Raw genomic sequence first — 24,817 nt, 5'->3', positions numbered from 1 at the left:
CATAAAGCACCACCACTACACAAGGCAATAAACCAGGAAAAACTTACAGAACAAAAACAAAGAAACAACAAAAATAATGCTCACTTTATTAAAACTCTGCAAAAGCCGAATGAGAGGAAAGAGGGAACGTTTTTTCCACCTGGGGTTAAATGTTAAAGGCTTTCTTCTTCCTGGGCTCCGAGTTCTCCTGAGTCCCTGCTCCACACTCCCTGCCCCCATCATTGCAGATGTCTTAACGGCAAGGCTGTCTGGACACCACACGTACGTACATCGTATAATTCACCTTCTATTTCTACTCTTCCTGCATCTCATTAGAGAGCAAATGGTGGAGATTTGTAAAAGGGGACACAGGCCTGTGGGATTATGTGAGGCTAATCACCTCAGATTTTAAGGTTTATGAGCTTAGACACACACTTTGGAGGAGTGCTGGCCCTCATACACTATCTGTTAATTCTGTAATGCATAATATACAAATTTAACGGTATAAATTAAACAACAGAAAAGGGACAAAGGTGTTAGCATCTTGCAGCCAAGAGCTTCGAACTACATGAAATCATTTCCAAAGGTGATGGAGTCCTTTCCTGTTATCCAGAATGAGATGCCACCAAGTTTAGTGCTTGAGATCCCCCTTTCTGCAGCAAATGCCTATTTAATAAATTTGAATTTTGGAGTGAAAGTGTGTGTAGTGAATTGGGAGGCAAGAAATTGGGGGCAAAGGCTCAAACTAAAAAATAAAAATGATATTTATTTATCTTTTTGGAAATATAAATAACACAATAAATGACAAAAAGCAAAGCAAAACAAAACTGACGTGTTATATGATTCATCATCTCCAGGCACAACAGCATTTACTAATGAATATAAAAAAATTAATTTTATTATTTTTATCTGCTTTTCCCCCAGCTTTAACTACATGGATGTTTTCGGAAGCTTGAGTTCCTAGGACAATTCCACAGCTTTACTGGCCCCTACAATGACTGAGTGAGGTTAAGGTCCCACTCCCATAGAGAAGCAAAAAAACCTTGGGGACTCTGAACAACCAGCCCTCTAGGAACTTAAATCTCAGGTGCTTTCATTAGGATCCTTCTGAAATGGGGAAAATGCAGCCATCATCCTTTACACACGATCCAATCTGAGGACACGTACTCTTTAGGTCTTCTCAGTTCTCCACACGACTACCAGGCTAGGCGACTACCTTTTCCAGCAGCCAGGCCTGCAGCCTGCAGCCTCTTAAGCTGCACCAGAAGTGGGATTCACAAAACCGACGACGAAGCGTTTTTGACTTTTCTTCCTGGAAGTCAGAGGGCTCTGTGAGTAGGATGGGTAAGGAGGTTTTGCATCCAGCTTGCCTTCACACTCAGTACTGGGGTGCGGCCTGTGAAACTGACCCAGTGCACACTTGTGTTGAGTGTGTGAGTGTATGGAGTATACTTACCCATCACCACACATGAAGGTAAGAGTAAATGAACAAGTCACTCTGGACCAAGCCCCTCAAAACAGAGGCAAATTCAGTGAGCCAAGGCCACTGCCTGTGGTAATAACCCCAGTTCACCTAGGTCCTTCCTGAAGAACCGTCTTAATCTCCTGATTCAAGAGGCACCTCTGGCCAGGACAGAGCACGGAAGGAAAACGTAACTTCTGGATAGGGCAATGCCACAGGGAGTTAGAGGTTGTGGATTAGTCTATAGCACAAGAAGACGGCAGCATCACTAACATTTACAGCTGGAAAGAGCCTTGGCTGGACCGCACTCCAGGAGCCTCTTTACTAATGCAGCTTAATGGCGGTTGCCCAGATGTCGTTGCTGGGGAGCGGGGGAAGGACCCATCCTTGGGGAACGGAGTTGCCTTTGGGATGATCAGATGGCACCAGGTACTGATCCCAATCATGCCTTAATAAGAACATTGCAGAACAACTGTTTATTTCTGTTTTATTCCAAGCAAGATGTTCAGCAACTAAATATTCTATTTCAAGACTTAGCTTTCAAATGACTGATATACTAGTCAACTAAGGAACTTGATTTCTAGGAATTAGGCAAAGGACTATATTTCTTAGTTGTATATATAAAGGGGAAAAAACTCAGAAGAACTTATAATCTTATGTCTAACCAAATAATGAATATACAGTCAATCCTAATTATTTGAAGATTCCATATTTGCAAATTTGCCTATTCACTAAAATTTATTTGTAACCCCAAAATCATTACTCGTGGTGCTTTTGTTGTCACTTGCAGACATGCACAGAGCAGTGAAAAATCTGAGTCACCAACAGGCACGTTCCCAACTGAGGTTGAACATGGTGGCACACTGTTTTCTTCTTGTTTTCAGCTCTCATAGTGTAAACAAGGGTCTTTTTTGTAGTTTATTTAGTACCACGTTTTTCAAATTTTTGTGCTTTTCACCGGTGATTTTACTGTTTAAAATGGCCCCTAAGTATAGTGCTCAAGTGCTGGCTAGTGTGGGAAGGCTGTGATATGCACATTAGATAAGCTACGTGCAGGCATGAGTTCAATGTTAATGAACCAACAATATATATTAAATAAGGTGTCTTTGAAAAAATATACATAAAACGTTATGTATTGATCAGTTGGTGAAAATGTTGAGGCCACAGGCTCACAGGAACCTAACCCTGAAGGCCTTTTATAGGAGCAGTTCAGCCTTCTCTAACTCAGTGTTTGCAGCTCAAAGAACACAGCTATTGTGAATAATGAGAATCGACTGTACTTACATTTAAAAAAGAAAACTTGAATATTAGCCAGAAATACACGGTTCCCGGAACACAAACGTGCAATGCCAAAGAGCATTGTTGGAGCTCTGGAAGGAACCTCAGAGATCACTGAGTGCAGTGATTTTCAAACCAGGCTTTAAAGACCCATAGACCCCAAGGAGAAACAAAGTGCTTCCAGTCAATAACAGATCGTAACTGCCTGCGGGACCCGTTCACTCATCCTAACTGTTTTACAAACGGACTTCTCAAAAGACTGTGTTTGGGAAGAGTATTACTGCTAAAGCTTGAGGGTCACATTCTAGTCCACCACTGTCATTTTCAGGAGGAGAATGAGACCGGAGAGCTGAAAGCTTTACCCAGCTCATGAGTAACTGCAGGTGAAGAGGAGACTCCTTGTTCCCAGCTCTCTCGGCTCTGACCTGTAAGAACTCACAAGTCAGCATGGGTCTGTAAGACTGCAAGACAGCATGACCTGTAAGAAGTCAGCATGGGTCTTAAAACACTCTCCACAGGCAAGTATACAGGGAGAGTTTCTTTTCCTTGCTCTGTTTAGCAGCAGAAGAGAATGAGGAAAAGGAAACCAATGCTTTAAGTTAATATAACATCTACGGCACAGGATAATACCAAAGGACAGGGCACAACCTCAGCTTCAGTTTCTTCACCTGTCAAAATAGGGAGCTCTACTTCCTGAGGATTAATGAGGATTCAATGAGACCTACGTGGCACCCGTGAACCTTGGAATCTTTAGATAAACGCATAAGGAACTTAAAAAGAAAGATATAGCAATAGACCTCAACAACATAAGCACTTCGTCCGCTGCTTCTTGCCACCTAAGGCAAGATGACAAGGAGGGGCCCTCTGACCTGATCTGGATGAGCGCCGGCAGGGACTGCTCAGCTTGGAGGTAATACTGTCGGAAAGGCTGCAAGAGGTGTGCAAGTGGGAACTCGTCTGAAAGAGAAAAGGCAAGATACCACGTCACCACACTGGAGATCTAGGGTTTATTTCGCAAGCAAAGTGACCAAGCCTATGACAATATGATTAAATGTGTTTCACCTTTAGCCATGATTTCCAGGATATTAGTTTAGAACTTTAGAGCCTGAAGGTGTCATTTGTTGCCTATCACCTCAGCTTATGTTGAGATCATCCATGAGGAAAACGGCTGTCAATCTAAGATTTTTCGCTTTCTCCACTGGTTACAGAGGAACTTACCTGGGTCCCCAAATAACTTGGACTCAATTTCACGCTTCTGAAGTAAAATTTTCTCTTTTTCTTTCCTCTGTTTCTTTTCTAATTCTCTTTTCCTCTCTTCCTCTTGTTCTCCTTCCAACATAACTCTGAGGGCTCTCTCTTCAGCTTCATATAGTTCAGAGCGTTTTTTAATGAGTTTTCTCAGTCGCTGAAGATGATGCTCAAAAGTCTCATCTGCTGAAGCTGGAGGACAGACCCCTGGGCAAAGACATCCAAGTGGCATTTTAGATACAACTTTTTCTTATCCCAAAATCCATGTGCTAATGAGCAGACTCAAAGTCCTACTTACTGTATGAATTTGCTTAGAATTTGTAAATTCTAACCAATCTTCAAGGCTCAATTTGATCTTCTTTAGTCTTCAATTAATCTGACCCTACACTGACTTTCTCTCACTCCTCTCTCTCGAGCATACCACTTAACCTTAGATTTTGTTTATTTCTAATTAGAGGTTTAGATCCTCCAGTTGGAGAGTGAGCTCACTAAAGGGAGGAATTGTCCTATCCTTCTTCATTGTGAAATTCCCACAGCACTGACTCCCAGACCCAACTAATAAACAACTCTCCTGACTGAGTCTTCAGTTCCGGGACAGCACACTCAGACAGTGAGGAAGAAATTCACCTAACCAACAACACTGACCTCACAGTCTGCTGCTGAGAGCAGGGGGACCAACTGCTCCAGTTTGCCTGGTGTTAGCATGGAATGCCCAGTGTCCTGGGAAACCTGGGATGGCTGGTCACCCTGAATTAATTGTGAGATCAGCTAACAGTACAGCCAACATAGCCAGAGCCACAACTGGGAAAACCTGATAACAGACTAGTTATTAGGTAATATCAAAGAATTATTACTAATTTTGTTAGGTGTGATAACACCATCATAGTTGATGACGGGTGTTTAGGTGTTCTATTTTTGTGCGTATGTGAAATTTTTTATAAAATTTCATAAGGAAAGAGTTTTGAAATTTGCTGAATACATGAGTGGATTGCAGCTGTGCATGCACTGCCATAACGGCCCTGCAAAATAAAAGCTGCTGGAGCTGCTACGTGATTCAGCCTGGAGTTTGATGCGGTTGTGGTCCATCCTGGTAGTCCTTACAGATTTTAAAGGAAATTGTGTTTATTACAGAAGCATTTTAACAATACCAGATACAAGAAAGAAAAAAATCCTAATCCTACTAACATAACCAATCATTTTCATTTCCCCATGTTGATCCTCCAGTCATTTTTGTCCATATATTAGGAACTTCACATAGTTCAACATAATGTGTGTGTAATTTCTGCATCTTCGTGTCGATTCTCTACATTCTTTTCCAGGCTTTATAATTACTGAATGGCTCTATCTTAGTTCATCAAAGCAAAGTACTATAATTTACTTAACAAGCTCCCTACTTCTGGACACTTAAGCTGTTCCAAATGTCCTATTTTCACATAACGCTACAATGAATACTCTTGGGCATGTTACCATTTTCCTTTCTATGGATTATTTCTATAAGATAAATTCTCAAGAGTGGAAATGTTTATGGATACTTTCAAGGCCACCTAAATGTGGTACCAAACTTTCTCCTAAAAGAGCTACATATTACACAGCACCTAAAGTTGTCACAGAGAAAGTAATTAATAAATATTTATTTCTTCAATAAATGAATGATTTTCAACAGGGTTTTGGCATTTTTTGCTGCTACCAGCGAGGTACAATATTGCCAACTTTGAGCACTAAATTTTCAATTTTGGCATAAAAGAACGGTTCCTTAAATTTAGTAGTTCTGTCTCTTGTGAAGTTGTTTAATCTGGAGGTCTGACTCTTTTCTCCTCGACCACTGCAGCTAAGTGGCTGTGGAATTTACTCTCCTCGCTTCACTTCCAAGGCTAACTTTCTCCAGATCATTTTCTCAAAACTGCTTTGCTTGAACAGGTTTCCATTCACTCATTCCCAATGATGGAAACTCTACAACTCAAATCCATCTTCTACTAAGTTGCTGGGCTAATATCTTTTAAATACACACAAAATTCTCATGCACTGAGAAATTTAAGCTTTCACGATGTGGCTTTGTAATAATTTCATGGTTTTGTTTAATTTCTTTACCTAGACCAGGGAATGGCAAACTTTTTCTGTAAAGGGCCAGACGGTAAATATTTTAGCCTTATGGGCCATACAGTCTCTGCTACAAATGCTAAAATCTGCCAGTATTATGAAAATATATAGACACTCCATCAGCCCATAAGTGCCTCCAGACCCCATGAGGAGCTGTGGCCTGCTCCCATCGTAGGTGCTGGGCCTGTGCCACCCACCTTCATCTCCCTCAACCTTTCATCCATCACTCCTGGTCACCTAACACATTCCCTCGGGAATGGCACTCCTCACCAGATCTTCCTCTTGACTCCATGTTCTGAAATAGTCTAGGTTCCCTCCACCCCTACCACTTACTCCTCTAGTTCCTGCAGCTCCTAGATACCAACTGCCTTTATTCCCCTTTAGCCACTCACACCTTGGCACCTTGTCCAACCTTTGGACCTTGGCATGATCACAAAAAATTGCACCTCTGAAGTCTTTTTAAAACTTTTTTTTTAAATTTATTTTTATTTTTTTATGATTTTATTTTTCCTTTTTCTCCCCAAAGCACCCCGGTACATAGTTGTGTATTTTTAGTTGTGGGTCCTTCCAGTTGTGGCATGTGGGATGCTGCCTCAGCATGGCTTCATGAGTAGTGCCATGTCCGAGCCCAGGATTCAAACCGGCGAAACCCTGGGCTGTCGAAGTGGAGTGCGTGAACTTAACCACTCGGCCACTGGGCTGGCCCCACCTCTGAAGTCTTAAACCTTATTAGTCTCTTCTCTGACTACGACTTTCTACACTTTCTGTACTCTTATCTCCTTCTCCCCTGAGACTGCACTTTTCTTTCAGCTCCCACCTGCTGAGTTCCCCAAGATATTTATTTATATGTACGTACACACACAAACACACACACACACAGACACATACACTCTCTCTCTTTTATTCATCTCTTAAATCCATTTACTTTTCTCCAACTTACCATCTGACCCTTAGTTCACACCCTCATACTCTCCCTGCCCAGACTACAACAGTCTCATCAGTCCCTCTCCCCTTCCCCCTCCCTCCTAGGTGCTCCAAACCTTCCTCTGCTCGGCCAGCACTGATCTTTGTCATCCTTTCACTCTCTGCTTAAAATCTTTCAATGGTTCCCCTCAGCTTTAAGCATAGGTGAGCAGTCTAGCCTGGCCCATGAGACACTTTGCAACGTGGCCCTGCTTACACATCCAGCCTCGTTCGCTCAGCGCTTACTTGGAGGTGCACATGCTTTGAAGAGAAAAGTTAGAAAGCTGCTCATTTTCTTTTTAAGTATGCAACCAGTTGCTAGTTACCAAATCATTTGACATTCCAGTCAGTTAACTCCACAGAGACTGCTTATTTTTATAGATCATAATTCCTCCTAAAATTTCCTTTCTTTTGGACCAAGGTGAGGAAGACTAACAGTGAAAAATTAATGCTGGTAACTCCACTTGGCAAAAGTTTACTGACCACTCACCTCCTGGAGGACACGGAGTGGGGGATATTAACAGTAGCCGTCAGGTTTTGCATTCTCGTAAGGAAGAGATATGGGGAGACACAGGAGCTGCAAACTCCCTTCTGGCTCATGAACGCCCGATTCTGAGGCCTGAATCTGAATCAGCCACTCTGAAGGCTGGATGCAGAAGCTAATCACTCAGCTCGTGAATGAGCCTAGGTGAATGCACAACGGTCACATCCCAACAAAACTTTATTAAGGGTCTGAACTGCAGTTTCATTCACAGTTTAAATCACAGAGGGGAAATCATTTGCTAACATGGTACTTGCTAACCTGTGTACTCTCAAATATCCCTGGGGAATGTCAATGGCCTACAGCCTACTATAAGGCAGCATGTGGGCCAAACCAGGTGCAAGTGAGAAGGATCAGGGGGTCACCTCAGCTCAGGTCAGGGCAGGATGGAGGATGCTGCATCTTTATTTAGCTGTGAAGAATAGTGAGAGCTTAAAATGGCAAAGATGGGACTGTGGGCCCTCCGGATGAATAGACTGATAAGAGCAAAGATCCAGGCAGGCAAATGGAAAGCTTAACTGGGGAACTTCTGGAAAACCAGTGCTCCCTCTAGAGGCAAGAGGAGACTACCGAGGCTTTCTGTCAGTTCAAAAGTGACACGCAGGCAAGCTGGGGACATCCACGCAGCGTGCAGGGCACTCCCAGCCCTGTCCAACCATTCACACCTCTTCAGACATCAATGTTTCAGGTTTGAAATGTCCGTGAAGGAGCATGCCAAGATGCCACCACCTCTGAAGCACCAAGTTAGGACAGCTTTCACCTCGGCACATGGGCAAAGTTGGCTAACCACATCCCCTCACTTAGAAAAACGTGTCCAAGAATGCCTGGGGTGGGAATGATGAGTCAAGGGGAGGACAGTGCAGTGGGCTGCCATACCTGCCTCTCACTTCAACTTTGGCCACGAAGGCTAAACACATTCTGAGGCTTCCTGCTTCCAAAGGCCTGAGGTAATGTTGACAGGCTTAGCTAACCTACTAGGTGAAAATAATGAAGCAGCAAGCATTTTTCCTTCAAAAATTGGGGAGAGGCGGGGCGCTAGGGTAAAGAAAGGGAAGGAATGGGAGAATAGAGGAAGAAATGCAAAGCCACAGTCACCTTTCCTTGCGGCAGCCTCTTTCCTGAGTTTCCTCAATTTCTCCAAAGCCCGAAGAATGTCCACCATTCTTTTGGTGTCTGCTTGTTTTTTCCTCACTTCAGATAAGACACCATCAGCAGCAGCTTTAAGTTCCTGCTCCTGAAGGAGAAAGAGAGCCCATGAGACCTAGTACAGATTAGGAACAACCTTACAGCAGGGAACAGCTGCCCAGCAGTGCGATTTCAGAGGATCTGACAGTCCCAGGGTTGAGAGGGGCTCTACGAGATCTACATCCCAGCTTCCTGGGCCGTGCACAACTCCCCTCTCCACTGGTCCAGCCAAAGGAGCATCCTCTCTGCAGCTTCCACATGGCGCTGGTCTTTGTTTCTCCCTCAGTTTCTCAAAGTGTGGTCCAAGGAACATGTACATCCAACTCACCTTGTTACGTTGGGGCTCTCATTAAAAATGCAGACTCCTGGACCCAAAGATTCAGACGAGCAGGGGAGATAAGGAATGGGATTGGAAAGGCCCAGGACTCTCCAATGCTCTCAGTGACATTGTTCCGAAGTCCCAAGGAATTCTTAGACACGACAGCCTTTCAAACATCTAAAGACCCCATCCTACTCTAGTTAAGTTGGTTCACATGTAGACTAAGTAGCTCTGGCTCTTCAAGCTACTCACGGGACTCTGTCTCCAATACCCTCACCGTGGCTGGGAGGGAGCATCCTTTTGCCTACAGCTCTCTTTCCCACCTGTGAAATAAGCACTTGTAATTCTACCAGTCCAGCTCCGCCATGCTGTTTCACTCTTCTGCTTGTATGACTCCCTCTGCTTGGAAGTGCACCTGTTGCTTTCCCTTGGCTTTGACATTCCCTTCAAGACTCAGTGCAAATGTCCCTATGACATCCGGAAGACTGCCCTGACGCCTTCGCCCAATGGATTAGAAGCTCCTTCTGTGGGCTCCTACAGCACCTACAGTTGAAATCCTAACACACACCATGCTGTACACACATACCCGCCATGGGGATCTAAGCCCCTCAAAGACAAGCACTATGTCCTATTCATTTCTATCTCCAGCACCCAGCACTGGGCCTGGCACATCATGGGCCCTCATTAAAGGTCTGCTGAACTGACTCAAACTCCCTTAGATTAAGGTGTTGCCTCCAAGTGACTCATTTAAAGCACTGATATTCTTGGGGGCGTGAAGACAAAGCCTGCCATCAATATGCTTCAGCGGGGAGTTATACCAGACTCTAGGGCGGTGGCAGACACGAGAAGGCAGGCAACACTAGCTGGTTGTGGAGGGTGGAGGGAGGGGGAAGTGCCTAGAGGCACTGAAGAGCAACGAGAATGCCTCAAACGATTTGACCAATTTCCAGTTTCACTCTGGCCCCTACATAAGAGCGGAAGATAGGCTTTGGAATCAGACAGTTGGGCTGAAATCAGGAGTGAAACTGCCAAAACCAGTTGTGTGATTCCTGGCAAGTTAACCTCTCTATGCCTCAATTTCCTAATCTCTAAAATTGGGATAATACGGCCTACCTCTCAGCATTGTCACAAGGATTCAAGATCTGGTGTACTGGGCATAGTGCCTAGTATATAGTCTAAATAGCCAAAAACACTATTGCTGAATCTGAGGCTATGTGGGTTGGAACCTGTAAACAAAGGAATCCTGCGGAATTTCCCATCCTGAGGACTATCACCCCATCAGCCAGTTAGGGTATATGTTCCTTGAGGCAAGGCCCCAGGTTCTCTCTATTTTGTGTTCTGAAGATCACTAGAGCAGCACAAGACACAAGGACCCAGATGTTGTCGGTCTTGAATGTTAGTAAGTGGACAGAACGTTGAAGCAGGAGACAGGATGTCCCATACTGTGTCATATACTTTGTGTTTACCGGACTTTGCAGTGCACCCACAGCATTTGTGTTGTGTACTATACATCATAAACACGCAGTCAATATGGAGATATGAGGTCGGAAAGGCAAGCTCTCTATTTTAGGAATGAAGAAAAAGAGCCTTAGCCCTGGGAAAAGACAGCGCAAAGCCTCACGCCCCTTCAGGCTTCCACACCACTACCCCCACCCCCGGGCGCACACGCTGCTCTTACCCGCTTCTTTTCCTCCACCTCCTGCACGCACTTGACCCTCCAGCGGTCAATCTCCTGCTCGCGCTCCGCTGCTCGCGCGGCCTCCGCCTCCCGCTCGGCCTCGCGTTCCCGGGCCCGCTCGCGAAGCCGCTGCCGGCGGCGCCGGACCCTCTCCAGCCTCCGGCGCGCCTCGCCCACATAGGCGGCCTGGGTGAGCAGCTGCAGTCGCTCGGCCAGCTCGGCGCGCAGCGGCGCAGCCTGAGCGTGCAGCACTGCCCAGGCCGCACCGTCGGCCTCGGCCTCGCGCAGGGCCTGGCCCAGCTCGCGCAGCCGCCGCACCAGGCGCAGAGCCCCGCGCAACTTTGCGCGCACTTCGCCCAGGCTGGGCCCGGCGGGTGCGCGCGACGGCACCGGACAGCCCGACCGGCGAGGGGCTCCGAACACCGCCTCTAGCCACTGCCGGTCGCGCAGGCGCTGCAGGGCCGCGTCACCGAGCACGTCGGACGGCGGCGGCGCCTCCAGCCAGCGCGGGCTCCAGGGCGGCCCCGGGCCTGGAGGCGGCGGCCGCGGGCGCTCGCCGGCGTCAGTCCCCGGGAAGGGCCGGCACTGGGGTGGCGGCGGAGGCAGCGGCGGTGGCGGCACCGGGTAGAAGGCGCCGCCGCCGCCCCCTCCGCCGCGGGAGGCTTCCCCGGGGGCCCGGGGCTGCAGAGCCAGCGGGGGCTGGAGGAAGGGGGCGGAGGCCCCCAGAAAGGGGCCAGGCCGCTGGGGAAGAGGCGGCGGGAAAGCCGGGGAGGGCAGCGGCGGTGGCGGACAGCTGAAAGGAGCGGGAGGCGGCGGCTGCGCGGGCGGCGGGCCCGGGCGACCCGGGGCGAAGAAGGGCGGCAGAGCCATGGCCACGACGGAGGGACTCTGAGAAGTGACAGGAATCTGACTAGTTCCCCAAGAAAGACTATCTTCCGGGAGGAAGTGACGTAATACCACGCGCCACGCCACTAGGACGCGCCGGTGGGGCGCGTGGGTGGGACTCATTCAATCCTTCAATTCGTAAATACTGCGGTAACTGAGGTGCAGAGCTAGCTGCTTTGCAAACAGTGAGACTAACGGAGAACAGTTCCTCTCCTCGTGGAACTGTCTAGTAAACACATTAATCAAGTAATCATGCAAACAGATGTAAAAGTGCAGCAGTGAATATCTAAGTACTACCAAGGAGGAAAACACCGGGCAAGAATAGCTTATAGTGATATCGAACCTGAAGTGAGTTCGCTCACCCATTGCACAGCAAGCCAATCTCTGACACCGGGTGTAGTGGAAGAAAGTAAGAATTTTATCATTGCACAGCGCTGAGCAAGGAGAAAGGGCAGCTGATGCTGAAATCCCAAACTCCCTGAAAAGCTAAAAGTAAGGATTTTTATTGGGGATTTTAGGTAGGGCAGGGGGAGCATATGGCCTTGCTGGTCAGCAGCTTTCCCACCAGCCTGTATGTCCTTTGCCGGGAGGAAATAAGGAATCTAGGTGCTTGTCCTTGGCCACTCATCTCCATGGCAGATAGTGGATTCTGGAGCCAGGAAGCCAGGGAGTAAGCAGGGAATGAGTGCTTTGGTTTTAACCTCATATATGCTGGGTTTAATGTAGGGAAACTAATATCAGGGCCAGTATCAGTAGGAGAATTTGACTTAGTCAAAGAGGTTGCAGAAAGTTGTGTTAAGGATTTGAGGCTTCTTTCGAGGTCTGAATTATAAGTAGGAGTTAGAAGAAGAAGAAGAGAGGGAAGCACAATTCAGATGGGAACAGCATTTGCAAAAGCTCCCTAGTAGATAGGAGTAGGGGGTACTGAAAGAGTGCCAGTGTGGATGGAGCACAGAAAGCCTGAAGGGAGCCCGGTGATCCTAGGAGGGGGACAGAGATCATAGCGTCCAGGATATCTGGCTTAAGGACAATGGGAAACCACTGGAAGGTTTTAAGCAGGAGGAGAAGAGAAGCCCATGCCACATGATTAGATTTTTAAAATTAAACTCTTCAGATAATCATAGCTACATATGAAGTTATAAGAAATAATACAGGGAAATCCTGTGTACTCTTTACCCAGTTTTTCCCAATGTTAAAATATCTTGCAAAAATGTAGCACAATGTCACAACCAGGATGTTGACATTGATACAGTTAAGATACAGGACATTTATTTCCATCACTTCCAGGATTCCTCATTTGCCCTTTAAGCCACACCCACTCCCCTTCCTTAACCTCCGGCAACCACTAACTTGTTCTCCATTTCTATAATTTTTGTTTGTTCAAGAATGCTATATAAATGGAATCATACAGTATATAACCTTTGGGATTCACTGTTTTCACTCAGCATAATCCTCTGGAGATTCATGCAGGTCGTTGTACTTTGTATTGCAATAAAAGTGTGCAAAAAAGTGTGGATAAAATGAACTTATACTTTAATCATTCATCTGTTGAAGGATATTCAGGTTGTTTCCACTTTGAGGCTATCATGAATAAAGCTGCTATAAACATTCGTATTCAGGTTTTTGTGTGAACATAAGCCTTCATTTCCCTGGAATAAATACCCAGGAGTGCAATTGCTGGGTCCTATGGCAGTGGCATGTTTAGTTTTTAAAGAAACTGCCAAATTGTTTTCCAGAGTGGCTGCACCACATTACATTCCCACCAATAATATATGAGTGATCCAGTTTCTCTACATTCTCACCAGCATTTTTTGTTATTGTTTATTTTAGACATCCTGATGGGTATGTAGTGATATCTCATTGTGGGTTTTTTCATTGTGGTTTTAATTTGCACTTTCTTCGTGGCTAATTATGTTGAACATCTTTTCATATGCATATTTTCCCTGTGTATATCCTCTTCATAGAAATGTCTCATGTCTTTTGCCCATTTTCTAGTCAGACTCTTCGGTTTTTTACTGTTGAGATTTGAGAGTTCTTCATATATTCTAGAGACTAGTCCTTTGTCTGATATGTGGTTTGCAAATATTTTCTCCCAGTTTATATCTTGTCTTTTCATCCTCTTAACAGGGTTTTGTTTTGTTTTTTGGGTGAGGAAGATTGGCCCTGAGCTAATATCCGTGCCAATCTTTCTCTATTTTGTATGTGGGTTGCTGCCACAGCATGGCTTGATGAGCGGTGCAGAGGTCCTCACCCAGGATCCAAACCCATGAACCGGGGCCGCTGGAGCAGAGCGCACGAACTAAACCATCACGCTACTGGGACAGCCCCTTAACAGGGTAGTTTTGCAGAGCAAAAGTTCTTAATTTTGATGAACCAACTTAGTTTCTCGTTTTAAGGATCGTGCTTTTGGAGTCAAGTCTAAGAACTCTTTACTTAGCCCTAGACTCTGAAAGTTTTCTCCTCGATCCATTGTGAGTTAATTTTTGTATAAGGTGATAGACTTAGGTGGAGGTTCCTCCCAACGCCCCTGCTTTGGATGTCTAATTGCTCCAGCATCACATGATTAGGTCTTTACTTTTCAAAGCAGTAAAGTAACGGATGACTCCTTGAGTAAGAGTCCAGCTCTTTAGCATGAGAAGCAATCTGAGCCTGACCCTGCTTCCCAAGGGACCTCTTGTGCTTCTCAGATACTCTTTGTAATACTCTACATAACATTTAAAGGCTTCAGTTTTTATCTTAAAATTTATTGGGTAAGGTATGGATATAATTTTATATTTTCTAGATGGAAACTCAGTTGTCAACACCATTTATTGAATATTCTTTTCCTAATCTGAAATATCACTTTTTCCAATACTAAATTCCCATATCTGGACTTTACATTCTTTTCCATTGGTCTGTCCATTCATACACTGGTACACACATAAGTTTTTAAAGCTTTTAGTATTTTTTTAATAGAAGAGGCAGCCCCTTCCCCCTTCTTCTTTCAGTGTATTGGTTAAGTGGAGAGGCTCTGGAACCAGTCTACCTGGAATTAAATACTGGCTGCTAGTTGTGGCCTTGGGAAAGCTACTTAACTACTCTGGGCTTCAGTTTTTTTTTTAAAGATTTTATTTTTTATTTTTCTCCCCAAAGCCCCCCGGTATATAGTTGTATATTTTAGTTGTGTGTCCTTCTAGTTGTGGCATGTGGGATGCCTCCTCAACATAGCCTGACAAGCAGTGCCATGTCCGCGCCCAAGATCCGAACCAGTGAAACCCTGGGCCACCGAAGCGGAGCATGTGAACTTAACCACTCAGCCACGGGGCCAGCCCTGGGCTTCAGTTTCATCGATAAGAAGTGTTGATAAAAGTATCTACCACATAGAGTTATTGCAGTAAATGAACAGAGTGACACAGAGTAAGCACCATATGAGTGTATGTTATTTTGCTTGTTTACCATTATTTTTCCATATGAACTTTAAAATCCACTTGCGTATTTTCAACTTAAAAACTTACTGGTATTTTACTGGAATACTAAATTTATAAATTAATGTACGAATAGACATCTTTATAATATTGAGTTCCCCCATTGAAGAACATAGGATACCACTTTTCATCAGATTTGCAAAAATACTTACCCACCACTCTTCCACTTCCCCTGCTGTCACCTTAGCCCAATCTACCATCTTCCGGCAGGCTTATTATAATAGCCCCAAGTGTCTCCGATTCAATCCTTGCTCCTGTATAGTCTCTTCACTTATACTGCAACCAGAGTGATCGTTTAAAACTTAAGTCAGATTATGTCATTTCTCTGTGCAAAACCTTCCAACAGCTTCTCATCTCACTCAGAATCAACACCTGGAAGAGAACTGGAAACAGCAAGACCAACTTTTAGTTTATTGTGGAGAGGATGTGGGTTCAAGAGAGATGTGTTTTGTTTGTATGCTGATGAGAAATGATCTGAAAAACAGGAAAGTGATGAGGTAGGAGATGGAGGGAGAAGTGCTGGAGAAACATCCATGAGTAGGCCTCTAGTCATGCTTCCCTGCATCTTCCTCAGAGCCTTCCCTTCTCAACAGTCTAAGATACACATCTAATGATGCCCAACTCTCCTGTTTAAAACCCTTTTAAAAATGCCCCACTACTTTCTGCATAAAATTACAACTCAACCAGGCATACAAGATATCCTATTACTTGTTTTAAAATGTATGGAGCACCATATAGAAGAAGCGCTATGGTAGGTGCTGGTCAAAGTTAACAAAACAGGCATGGTCTCCACCCTCCTGGAACTTATGGTGTCGCTGGAAAGACAAACAAAGTAAGCTTGGGAAGTTTGCTATAGGACACAAAATACTAGGCAGAATTTAGATGCTGCTGGGGATGATTCAGGAGAAGGAAGGAGACCAATAAGGTAGTAGAGATACTAAGGAAAGAACCAAAGCCTTGAGAAATGAGAGGGGACGATGGGACCCCCTCATAACAATGTGCAGTGATTGAGTTTTGATAAGAGGGACCCTTCAGTTGTAACTGGAGAGAAAGACTGGGTGCTGAAGCACGTAGGTTTATAGATTTGATGGTGGGAAGATGAGTTCCATCATCTCATGGTTTCTCAATGATATATGAGGTAACGTCTTCAGTTGGATACAGAATATATTAAATGGTCATCTCAGAGCAGTAATATGAAGTCATACTTGTTGCCTCTCTCTCAATTCCTAAAGCTCCCTATTAGCTATTTCACTTTTTTTTTTTTTTTTTAACAGATTGGCACTTGAGCTAACAACTGTAGCCAATCTTTTTTTTCTCCCCAAATCCTCCCAGTACATAGTTGTATATTTTAGCTGTGGGTCCCTCTAGTTGTGGCACGTGGGCTGCCACCTCAACATGGCCCAGCGAGCGGTGCCATGTCCACGCGCAAGATCCAAACCCTGGGCCTGAAGTGGAGTGCACGAACTTAACCACTCGGCCACAGGGCCGGCCCCGCTATTTCACATTTCTGAGATTGTGATTTGGTCTCATTACTTTCTGGCAAATTCCTACTTGTTCTTCCAGATCCATCTGGGCCACCACCACACCTGGTACCTACCTCACTTCCATTATTATAGTGCCCTGATGTTTGTGTTTGCTGCCCCTCCTAGACTAGCTAAGCTTTTGAAAAGCTTGGACTCTGTTCCTAGTGTGGGGCCCATGCAGGATATTTAAGTAAGGATTTTCAATAAATGTTTAACATAAACTTGAATAACAGACTTTTTGTCTGTAGAATCTACAACTATAAGAATTTATTAGAAGGATATGTAGGTGCCAAGTATTAACTAATCACTAGAATAAAGCAGCTCATGATATCTGCGTCCTTGTAGAAATGCCACTGCATTATGGACACACCACCACACTGGCTTTTACTTAGTCCTTTTGTTTTATTCAAATGCCAAAACATAAGTTTCAGGATACAAATCGTAGTTATACTCAGTTGTGTTTCATTTAAAAACATTGATTATGCTTTATTAACAACTTCCAAAACCAAATGTAAGTTGTTATAACTAAAATGTCTCCCAGTTCATTTCTGGAGGATTACTCTTAATATATTTAGTAGCTACTCCCATTTTCACTCTACAAAAAGGAAAATGATGATGCTATAAGGGAAAGATGATGAACAGTTATAATATGAAAGACTTCCTGAGAAGAACTTTAACCATTACTAGAGAGACTAGGATATTTATGTCTGTTCCATACTATAACAACCAGGCTTAAACACTCTGCAAAGGTGCATTTCTGCTCCTACTCCGGCTATAAATAGATATCTCACATCTCTTACTACATCATAGAAAGCCCAACTCTTCATCAACAGGATTTAGAATTTGCTAATAAGCTTAAAATTCTTTTCCTAAGAAAAAGGGGAAAAAAGGAAAACTCAAGAGTCTATACACCAGAAAATTAAAACAAAAATTTCAATGTACTCTGATTTAAACAATTTCAAATGAGGTTGAATTGAATGAACAGTATAGAAACTTTTATCAACATTATAGAAGGAAAGAAAAAAAGCTTAAAAAGTACCCAATATTTTAATATTTATGAAATCAAATAAAACAATTTTCATTTTTAAGCCCCCTAAATTCCCCACCATTTAGTTTTTTTAATGAAGGTTAATAACTTATATTTTAGTGTGAACACATTCATTTCTGCTGATAGCAAAGCAAAGATTTTCTTTAATGTTCTATGAAGCCAAAGAATTAGACAAATATCTAGCACCAAAAAACAAGACAAAAAAAACCTAGCTGAGTACTTTAGGTCAATGCACAATATTAGGATATTTTATTTAGTTCAGCACATGGCTGTTATTATGACTGATGTTACATGCTACCTTTAGAATTAGATGTAGTCTTTTTCTGAAGATTTAAGGCAGACTTCAATTCCATCTGCTCACTCATGGTACTAAAAGGGACAAAGATGGCAAATAAATCAGACAAGTGGGCAAGAGAATGGTCTTTTTTATAGTACCAACTGGGAAGTTAGTGTCATGCATTAGCAGATAAGACTAAGAATACAGGTAAACAAATCATCAAAATATGGTTCTTCAGGGTACTTTTTCCATGAAACTTTTACTATATGGAAAATACCTTTTCCAATTTTTAACATTAATAAAATTCTAATATTTTCAGGAAACAAATAGGAGTAGAAAAAGGTTAACACTAAAGAATGGTATCCCAATCTTCAATTTTGAAGAATTTATTTTCCCATTTGTAGAGCAACATTATTGTAAAATCCACAGTCATTGCAACAACTGCACTGCTTGAAAGAACTCCTAAGAATTTTGTTAAAGCATATTTTTTAAAAACTGAACCAAAATAATGTACATTTTATCTCTGAACATTGTGTCATTAAAGTCCACATAATGTCCTCTGTATAAATCAATGTGATGTTACTTAATATACATGATCTGATTTTTCTCCTAAAGGCTTCTGACCATGTATGATATCCAAGATAGATCCAATGCTTTTAATGTCAGACTGTAGAGAGTTACAATCCTAAACAAAAGAAGGAAAAGCTTTATATACAGGACAGAAGTCTGACAGTTTAGCTGTTGGCAGCATCTGCTTGGCGAGGCCATCCTTCTTCTTCAACTCCAGAGTCATACTCTTCTTCGGAGGATTCTTTCGTTGGAGCCCTATAATGAAAAGCAATCAGTTTTTGTTTTTATAAATAAAAACGAGGGGTAAACACGATTTCTAGACTCAAAATGATAAATTAACCCAACTACCTAGAAAAGCCACACATACACACAAAATATTAAGTACACTTTTCTTCTCTTTTTTCTTTTTTTTTTGGTGAGGAAGATTGGCCCTGAGCTAATATCTGTGGCCAATCTTCCTCTTTTTGCTTGAAGAAGATTGTCACTGAGCTAACATCTATGCCAATCTTCCTCTATTTTGTATGTGGGATGCCACCACAGCATGGCATGATGAGTGGTGTGGTGTGTAGGTCTGTGCCCAGGATCCAAACCCGTGAACCCCAGGCTGCCAAAGCGGAGTGCACAAACTTAACCACTATGCCACTGGGCCGGCCCCTTAAGAACACTTTCAATAGTGTTTAACATTGCTTAGTGGTGAAATATTGGAGACACTTAGACCACACAACCAAGAGTTGCAAGTAATTTTCCCAACATTTTCCCTAACAAATTTATGACTGAAATAAATTGACAGTAAGGCTTCAATTGTGAAGGCTTAAAAAATCTATTTCTCCAGCAAAAAAGTAGAATCTATTATGTTAACTCAAATGCTTGACATTTAGCACGTCTACGGTAAATATGTTGACAGCTTCCAACAAAATCCAACTTGACTCAAATTAGTCAAGACTACAATCAGACTACCACGACTCCTATATTCCTATCATTATACAATAAAAATAAAAGATTATGTCTCTTCAAGCAACTAAGGCCGTTCAAAACCAATCAACTGCCTCCTAAGTTATCTCAGAAGATAAGCAAACATAAAACGTAACATATCTTGTGACTTAGTTAAAACAGAACCTAATTTTTGTGTAGGTAACATTAACGTCAAGCACTGTATAATAAATATTTATTGAATGGATCAGGGGTCAGTAAACTACAGCTTACAGGCCAAGTAAGGCCTATTGCCCGTTTACATAAATGAAGATTTAATGGAACATAGACATGCTCATTCATTTACAGACCATCTATGGCTGCCATCGTGCTAGAAGGGCAGTGCTGAGTAGCTGCAATACTGTAAAAGCCTCAAGTATTTATCTAGCCCTCGACAAGAAAGTTTGCTGATCCCTGGAATAGGTAAATAACGCAGTGAAAAATGTGTCAAATTTGTCAACTGATAGGATACAACTGAGAGAAAAATGTCAACCACATTTTGGTCTTGTGAAAGACATGAAACAAGTTACCCACAAATTAAGAATCAGCAAAGTTCATTTAAATGTCTTTATTTGGATTACTTTTATGTCTCTTTTGATACTCGTTCCTTAGGGGAAAAAAGTGGAAGCTAATTTTGAAGATAAATTTTCAAAAAGATTCACGAAATACTATTATTTTATAAACCAAAATTTGAACATTTTTCTACAGAAAATTTATGAGATTACCACTTCCCTTATGAGTCTAAGGGTTTTTGTACAATTTTTATGACAGACCAATAAACTATAGAAATAAAGATGTGATCTTAAGTTTTAGCTCTGTTCTGGCTTGACAATAAGCTTACCGGATGTATCCTGGTTCCTTTTTTCCTTCTACTACTTCTTTGTCAACCTCCACACATACAATGTCAGAATTAGGGACTTCAAACATTGGTTCTAGTAACAGCTTTTCCTAAAGAGATAAAAAGTAATGAATTACATGGAAAACTGAAGTTACATACAAAATACTTGTATTCTTTAGGCCACCAACTGAATTCATTAATTCAACAATCATTATTGAGTCCCTCTTAGGCACCAGGAACTGAGTGTTGAAAAAGTCATTGTAAAAGCTTTCATATTCTTCATATTAAAACAGCTTCTAACCAAATTCAGAGAGAAGTCATTCTATAAGGGAAGGCTATTTGTCTGTAGTTTTGCCTACTTAGGTCACCATGCACACACAAAAAGACTATACTTTCAGATTCAGATGTTATTCAGAACCTTCCTAGCATATTCTATCACCAAGAAGGTCAACTGGTAATCCTTACTTTGAAAATTATTCAATCCTAAATCATCTCTACCAAGCTCTTCAATCTTGAACTATAACTTCAAATAAGCATTTGTTTCCAGTGCTGCAGTAGGTCTAAAGTTGTTTACTAACGAAAACTAGTTTTACCTACAGGTAGGGGCTGGATTATATTACATCTTAAGGAAAATATCAGTTAAGTACATCAAATTTCCTAAAAAGTTTCACCTGTATTACCTACTCTTCTGGTTTGCATGTTTACAAATTTGCCCTTCATCAGTAACACCTGAAGTCTAGGCCTTCATTAAAGTAGAATCTCAAACTGTCTGTGATGGATGTGTAGTTTCGATCAAAAAGTCCTACTGAGATGAGAGTAGTGAAATGAAATCCTTAAAAGAGAACAGGAACATGTGCTTGCTTTGGGAACATGAAGGGCAACAGTAACCCACGGTACAGCAAGACCTGCAGGGTAGGGAAGAGAACTCTAAGGAAGAGAGTGGCTGGTGGCTGAAAATAGGCTGGATTTCTAGGATTTGTAACAAAATAGAAAATAGTGGGTTCATTTCATACTGAAGAATTTAGGAGTAAAATGTCATGATATCTGGAATTTAATTTCAAACAAACAAACAAGAATGAGGATTTTAACGGATCTGAAGGTACTCTGGGGCTTAGTTAAAAAGCCTGTGTAGAATTTTCTGAAACTCTCCTTCCCAAAATACTGATTTTCTCTATTTCATTAATTGTTTTATATGTGTGTCCCTTGTTGCAAACACGTTAAAATTTCTTTTTAGAAAGAAGAAAAGGGGCTGGCCCCGTGGCCGAGTGGTTAAGTGCGTGTGCTCCGCTGCAGGCGGCCCAGTGATTCGTTGGTTCGAATCCTGGGCGCGGACATGGCACTGCTCATCAAACCACGCTGAGGCGGGGTCCCACATGCCACAACTAGAAGGACCCACGACGAAGAATGTACAACTATGTACCTGGGGGCTTCGGGGAAAAAAAGGAAAAAATAAAATCTTTAAAAAAAGAAAAGAAAAAGAAAGAAGAAAAATATAATGTACTGTGACCAAAGAGGAGGAAAAAAAAAAGTCACCAGAAAATAACATTAGACCAATTCTCTGGATATATTTCCTAAGGAAAAACACAGAAGCTTAGTATTCTCAAAACAGAGATCAAGAAATAATCTAGTTTTTGTACACTAACACCAACTTACCATAATGGACCGGAGGCCTCGTGCACCTGTTTTTCGTTCTAGTGCCAACCTGGCTATAGCTTTCAAAGCATCCTCAGTAACATTCAGTTCACACTACAAATACATTCAAAAGAAATAAAAACTTAGACAATACTTGATGATATTTTCCTAATATAACCATATAGCATTTGATCTATTAACTATTACTATCTGCCACCATTACTGCTCTCTTTAGAATGAAAAGGGCCTGATGCCCTAAGTTTATAAAGAAATAAGTTCCAGAGGATTAAGTACGTTGATTCACCAATACTCAGAAACACAGGGTCAGAAACTTTATGTCTATCCCCTTTCAGACTAAAGGATTTTTAGACTATCACTTTCTTCCTAAAAACCATTCATTTTAAAGAGTGTTACTAACCTTCTCATCCTATAGAAGAAAGCTAAAACTTTAGACAAGTCTCTCTAAATTACCACAAACTTCAATAGTAGAGTTCAAATTATTGAGAATTTAACACACCAAAAAAAATCAAAATACTATGGAACATCAGATTTCACAAGATCTTGGAATTAAACAACTTTTGGTTATTAATTTCTACCTCCAGAAAATGTAAAATTTAAGTGAGGTAATTATCTCTCATGGTTCTTTAGAAATTTGCCTTCAAGAAGCACTTGTTTCGATCAACTAACCTGAGACGATTCAGTATTACAAATCACAAGTCTGTCCTCACTCCTTGAAGACGTTTTCTAGATCAACATGGACTTTCTAGGACTTTATTCAACATTTAGTGAACTCCTATGTGTTTATATACTAGAGACTGAATGATGAATTAGACACCATCTTTGTCCCCAAGGAACTTAGTCTACTGGGTGGTGACAAATTAGCAAACTAGCATTTTCAGCATAGTGTATGTACATGGTGCCATGGGAGCACCAATCTTGGGGCATCTAAATAAGGCAAGGGGACCACTGAAGGGCTTTAAGGAGGGGAGTAAGATAATTAGTTTGTATTTATTTGTTCAATAAATACTTATTAAGAACTTAATATCTATTTCCTAGGCACTGTGCTCAATAACTTAAAGATATTCCATTCTGGAAGTAAAGGGGAAGATGACGATATTTTGATGGTGGTCGTCAGAGACAGACTTGAGCCACAAAGACCAATTAGGAACCAAATGCACGGGTCAAGGTGAAGAATACCAAAGGAGCTTGACTTGAGGTAGCGGCAGTGGCAGTGGCAACGGAGACGAGGAGACTATTTAGAGACACGAAATTCATAAAACCCAAAACATTTGCTATCTGATTGGATGTGTGGTCTTGAGTGACCTCCAGGAGTCCAGCTGCAGAGTAGATGTGGGAGCTAACAAAACTTTAGACAAAAATATAAAAAAGTATACAGAGTATGTCACAACAAAAGCATTTACAATATCAAGACTGAAAGGACAATCCTGTGTGTCTAGCTTGAGGGGTTGGGAGTAGGCTGCTGGCATAATTTCTCTCTATATATATCCTTGGGCTTTAAGCTACAATGACGATTTTAATTAAGAAAAAATAAAGCCAACTCCTAAATGTCTAACATAACAAAATAACAAAATGTGCTTTCCCGGATTCCTAGATCCACATTTAGTGAGGAATAGGCTGGTATTCCAGGTGAGCAGGATTGCCTTTTAATTTGTTAGGCTAATGTATGCAGAGTTTCAACAGCAAAAAACCCATAAATTAACCAGTATGAAAAATGAAAATCGAACCTTATCCATGCTGAATAAGGCCTGGTACTGAGGAATAACAGCATTACGTGGCTCAGTTAGTATTTGTACAAGTGTTTTCTCATCTAGGCTATGCAAAGGAACTACCACAGGCAGCCGTCCCACAAACTCAGGAATCATGCCAAATTCAATGAGATCTCTGGCTTCTACATGACGCAATAACCGATCTTTTTCTTCAATGTCTTGGTGAGTATTTGATTCTCCACTTCTATTGGCAAGGTCTGCAGCAGCTGCAGCCCTTCTACCTTTTCCCAGATTAGACGGTGTTCCAAATCCAAGATACTGCCAAAGGAAAAACAGGTATTACAAACAGTAGAATGAAGTTGCATTGTACTAAGTACTTTGCGTGCAGAGCTCACATGACCTTTGCAACAGAATAAAGTTCTATTACCATGCACATTTTATAAATGAAGAAAATGGGCTAAGATAATTAGCTTTGTATTTATTCATTCAATAAATATTTACTAAGAACTTAGTATCTATGCTCTGTGCTTAATAATTTAAAGAGAATCCATTCTGGAAGTAAAGGGGAAGATGATATTTTGGTGGCGGTCAGAGACAGACTTGAGCCAGAGAGACAGATTAGGAACCAAATGCATGGGTCAAGGTGAAGAAGGACAAAGGAGCTTGACTTGAGGTGGCTCAAATCAGGAGAGGTTAAGCACCTTGACCAAGCTCTTCTTGCTGTAAGTGGTAAAAGTCAGGATTTGAATTCAGGTCCATCTGCCATCGGAACTGCGAACCTAACTACTATATAATAACCAACCCTCAAAGAATGAATTTTAGGAAAAGTAGAAAAGTAAGAACTATGAAGGGAAGTCCCTTAGAACTTAGATAATGATGTTGCAGGGTTTTTCTGAGACCTCTAGATTAGTGTGGTTTCCGAAACGTGTAAGAACTGTGAAAAGGGAGATAGTAATTATTTTGTAACCAAAGTTAATTTTGTAATTCTGTAGATAGGAGTAGTAACTATGGAAGAAGCAGTCTTATAAGGAAATCATCCACAAGTGTCTTAAGTCACTGCTAAGCATTCTCTTAAAATGACGATTTGGGGTTGCATACTTCAACCTGTGAGCTGGACTAATTTAGATTTTATAA

General features: G+C 42.1%; 2 protein-coding genes across 4 annotated transcripts in view; both read right to left on the bottom strand.

Annotated features, from left to right (window-relative positions):
* Window positions 1–719: 719 nt before the first annotated feature.
* PDCD7 (programmed cell death 7) lies at window positions 720–11,687 on the bottom strand. Of its 2 annotated transcripts, none has more exons than XM_070577149.1 (5): window positions 10,751–11,687; window positions 8,664–8,802; window positions 3,938–4,174; window positions 3,517–3,676; window positions 720–1,889 (listed from the first exon to the last, which is right to left on the bottom strand). In XM_070577149.1, the coding sequence occupies exons 1-5, from the start codon at window positions 11,618–11,620 to the stop codon at window positions 1,766–1,768; spliced, it is 1,530 nt and encodes a 509-aa protein (XP_070433250.1). In that variant the 5' UTR covers window positions 11,621–11,687; the 3' UTR covers window positions 720–1,765. The 2 variants fall into 2 exon arrangements, with proteins under 2 accessions (XP_070433250.1, XP_070433255.1); XM_070577154.1 differs by having other exon boundaries at window positions 3,589–3,676; window positions 10,751–11,685.
* A 5,317-nt stretch (window positions 11,688–17,004) lies between these two features.
* The window catches only part of CLPX (caseinolytic mitochondrial matrix peptidase chaperone subunit X), a 36,584-nt gene continuing 28,771 nt past the window's right edge, over window positions 17,005–24,817 (bottom strand). For both annotated transcript variants that reach the window (XM_008531698.2, XM_008531699.2), the window contains 4 exons: window positions 23,702–24,001; window positions 21,978–22,070; window positions 20,328–20,434; window positions 17,005–18,772 (listed from right to left, as the gene is read on the bottom strand). In XM_008531698.2, the coding sequence (XP_008529920.1) occupies window positions 18,682–18,772; window positions 20,328–20,434; window positions 21,978–22,070; window positions 23,702–24,001 (591 nt within the window). In that variant the 3' untranslated portion in view covers window positions 17,005–18,681. The remainder of the gene's footprint in view (window positions 18,773–20,327; window positions 20,435–21,977; window positions 22,071–23,701; window positions 24,002–24,817) is intronic.

The sequence above is a fragment of the Equus przewalskii genome, chromosome 1 (assembly GCF_037783145.1).
Source record: "Equus przewalskii isolate Varuska chromosome 1, EquPr2, whole genome shotgun sequence".
Lineage (NCBI taxonomy): Eukaryota > Metazoa > Chordata > Mammalia > Perissodactyla > Equidae > Equus > Equus przewalskii.
This window is presented reverse-complemented; position numbering and strand designations above follow the sequence as displayed.

Excerpts from the sequence above, each read along its gene's own strand:
- PDCD7 (XM_070577149.1), bottom strand. The coding sequence starts at position 11,620 with ATGGCTCTGCCGCCCTTCTTCGCCCCGGGTCGCCCGGGCCCGCCGCCC. Across the intron at positions 8,803-10,750 it reads AGGTGGAGGAAAAGAAGCGG|GAGCAGGAACTTAAAGCTGC; the intron begins GTAAGAGCAGCG and ends TTTCTCCTTCAG. Across the intron at positions 1,890-3,516 it reads GAAGTGCTTATGTTGTTGAG|GCATGATTGGGATCAGTACC; the intron begins GTCTATTGCTAT and ends GTTCTTATTAAG.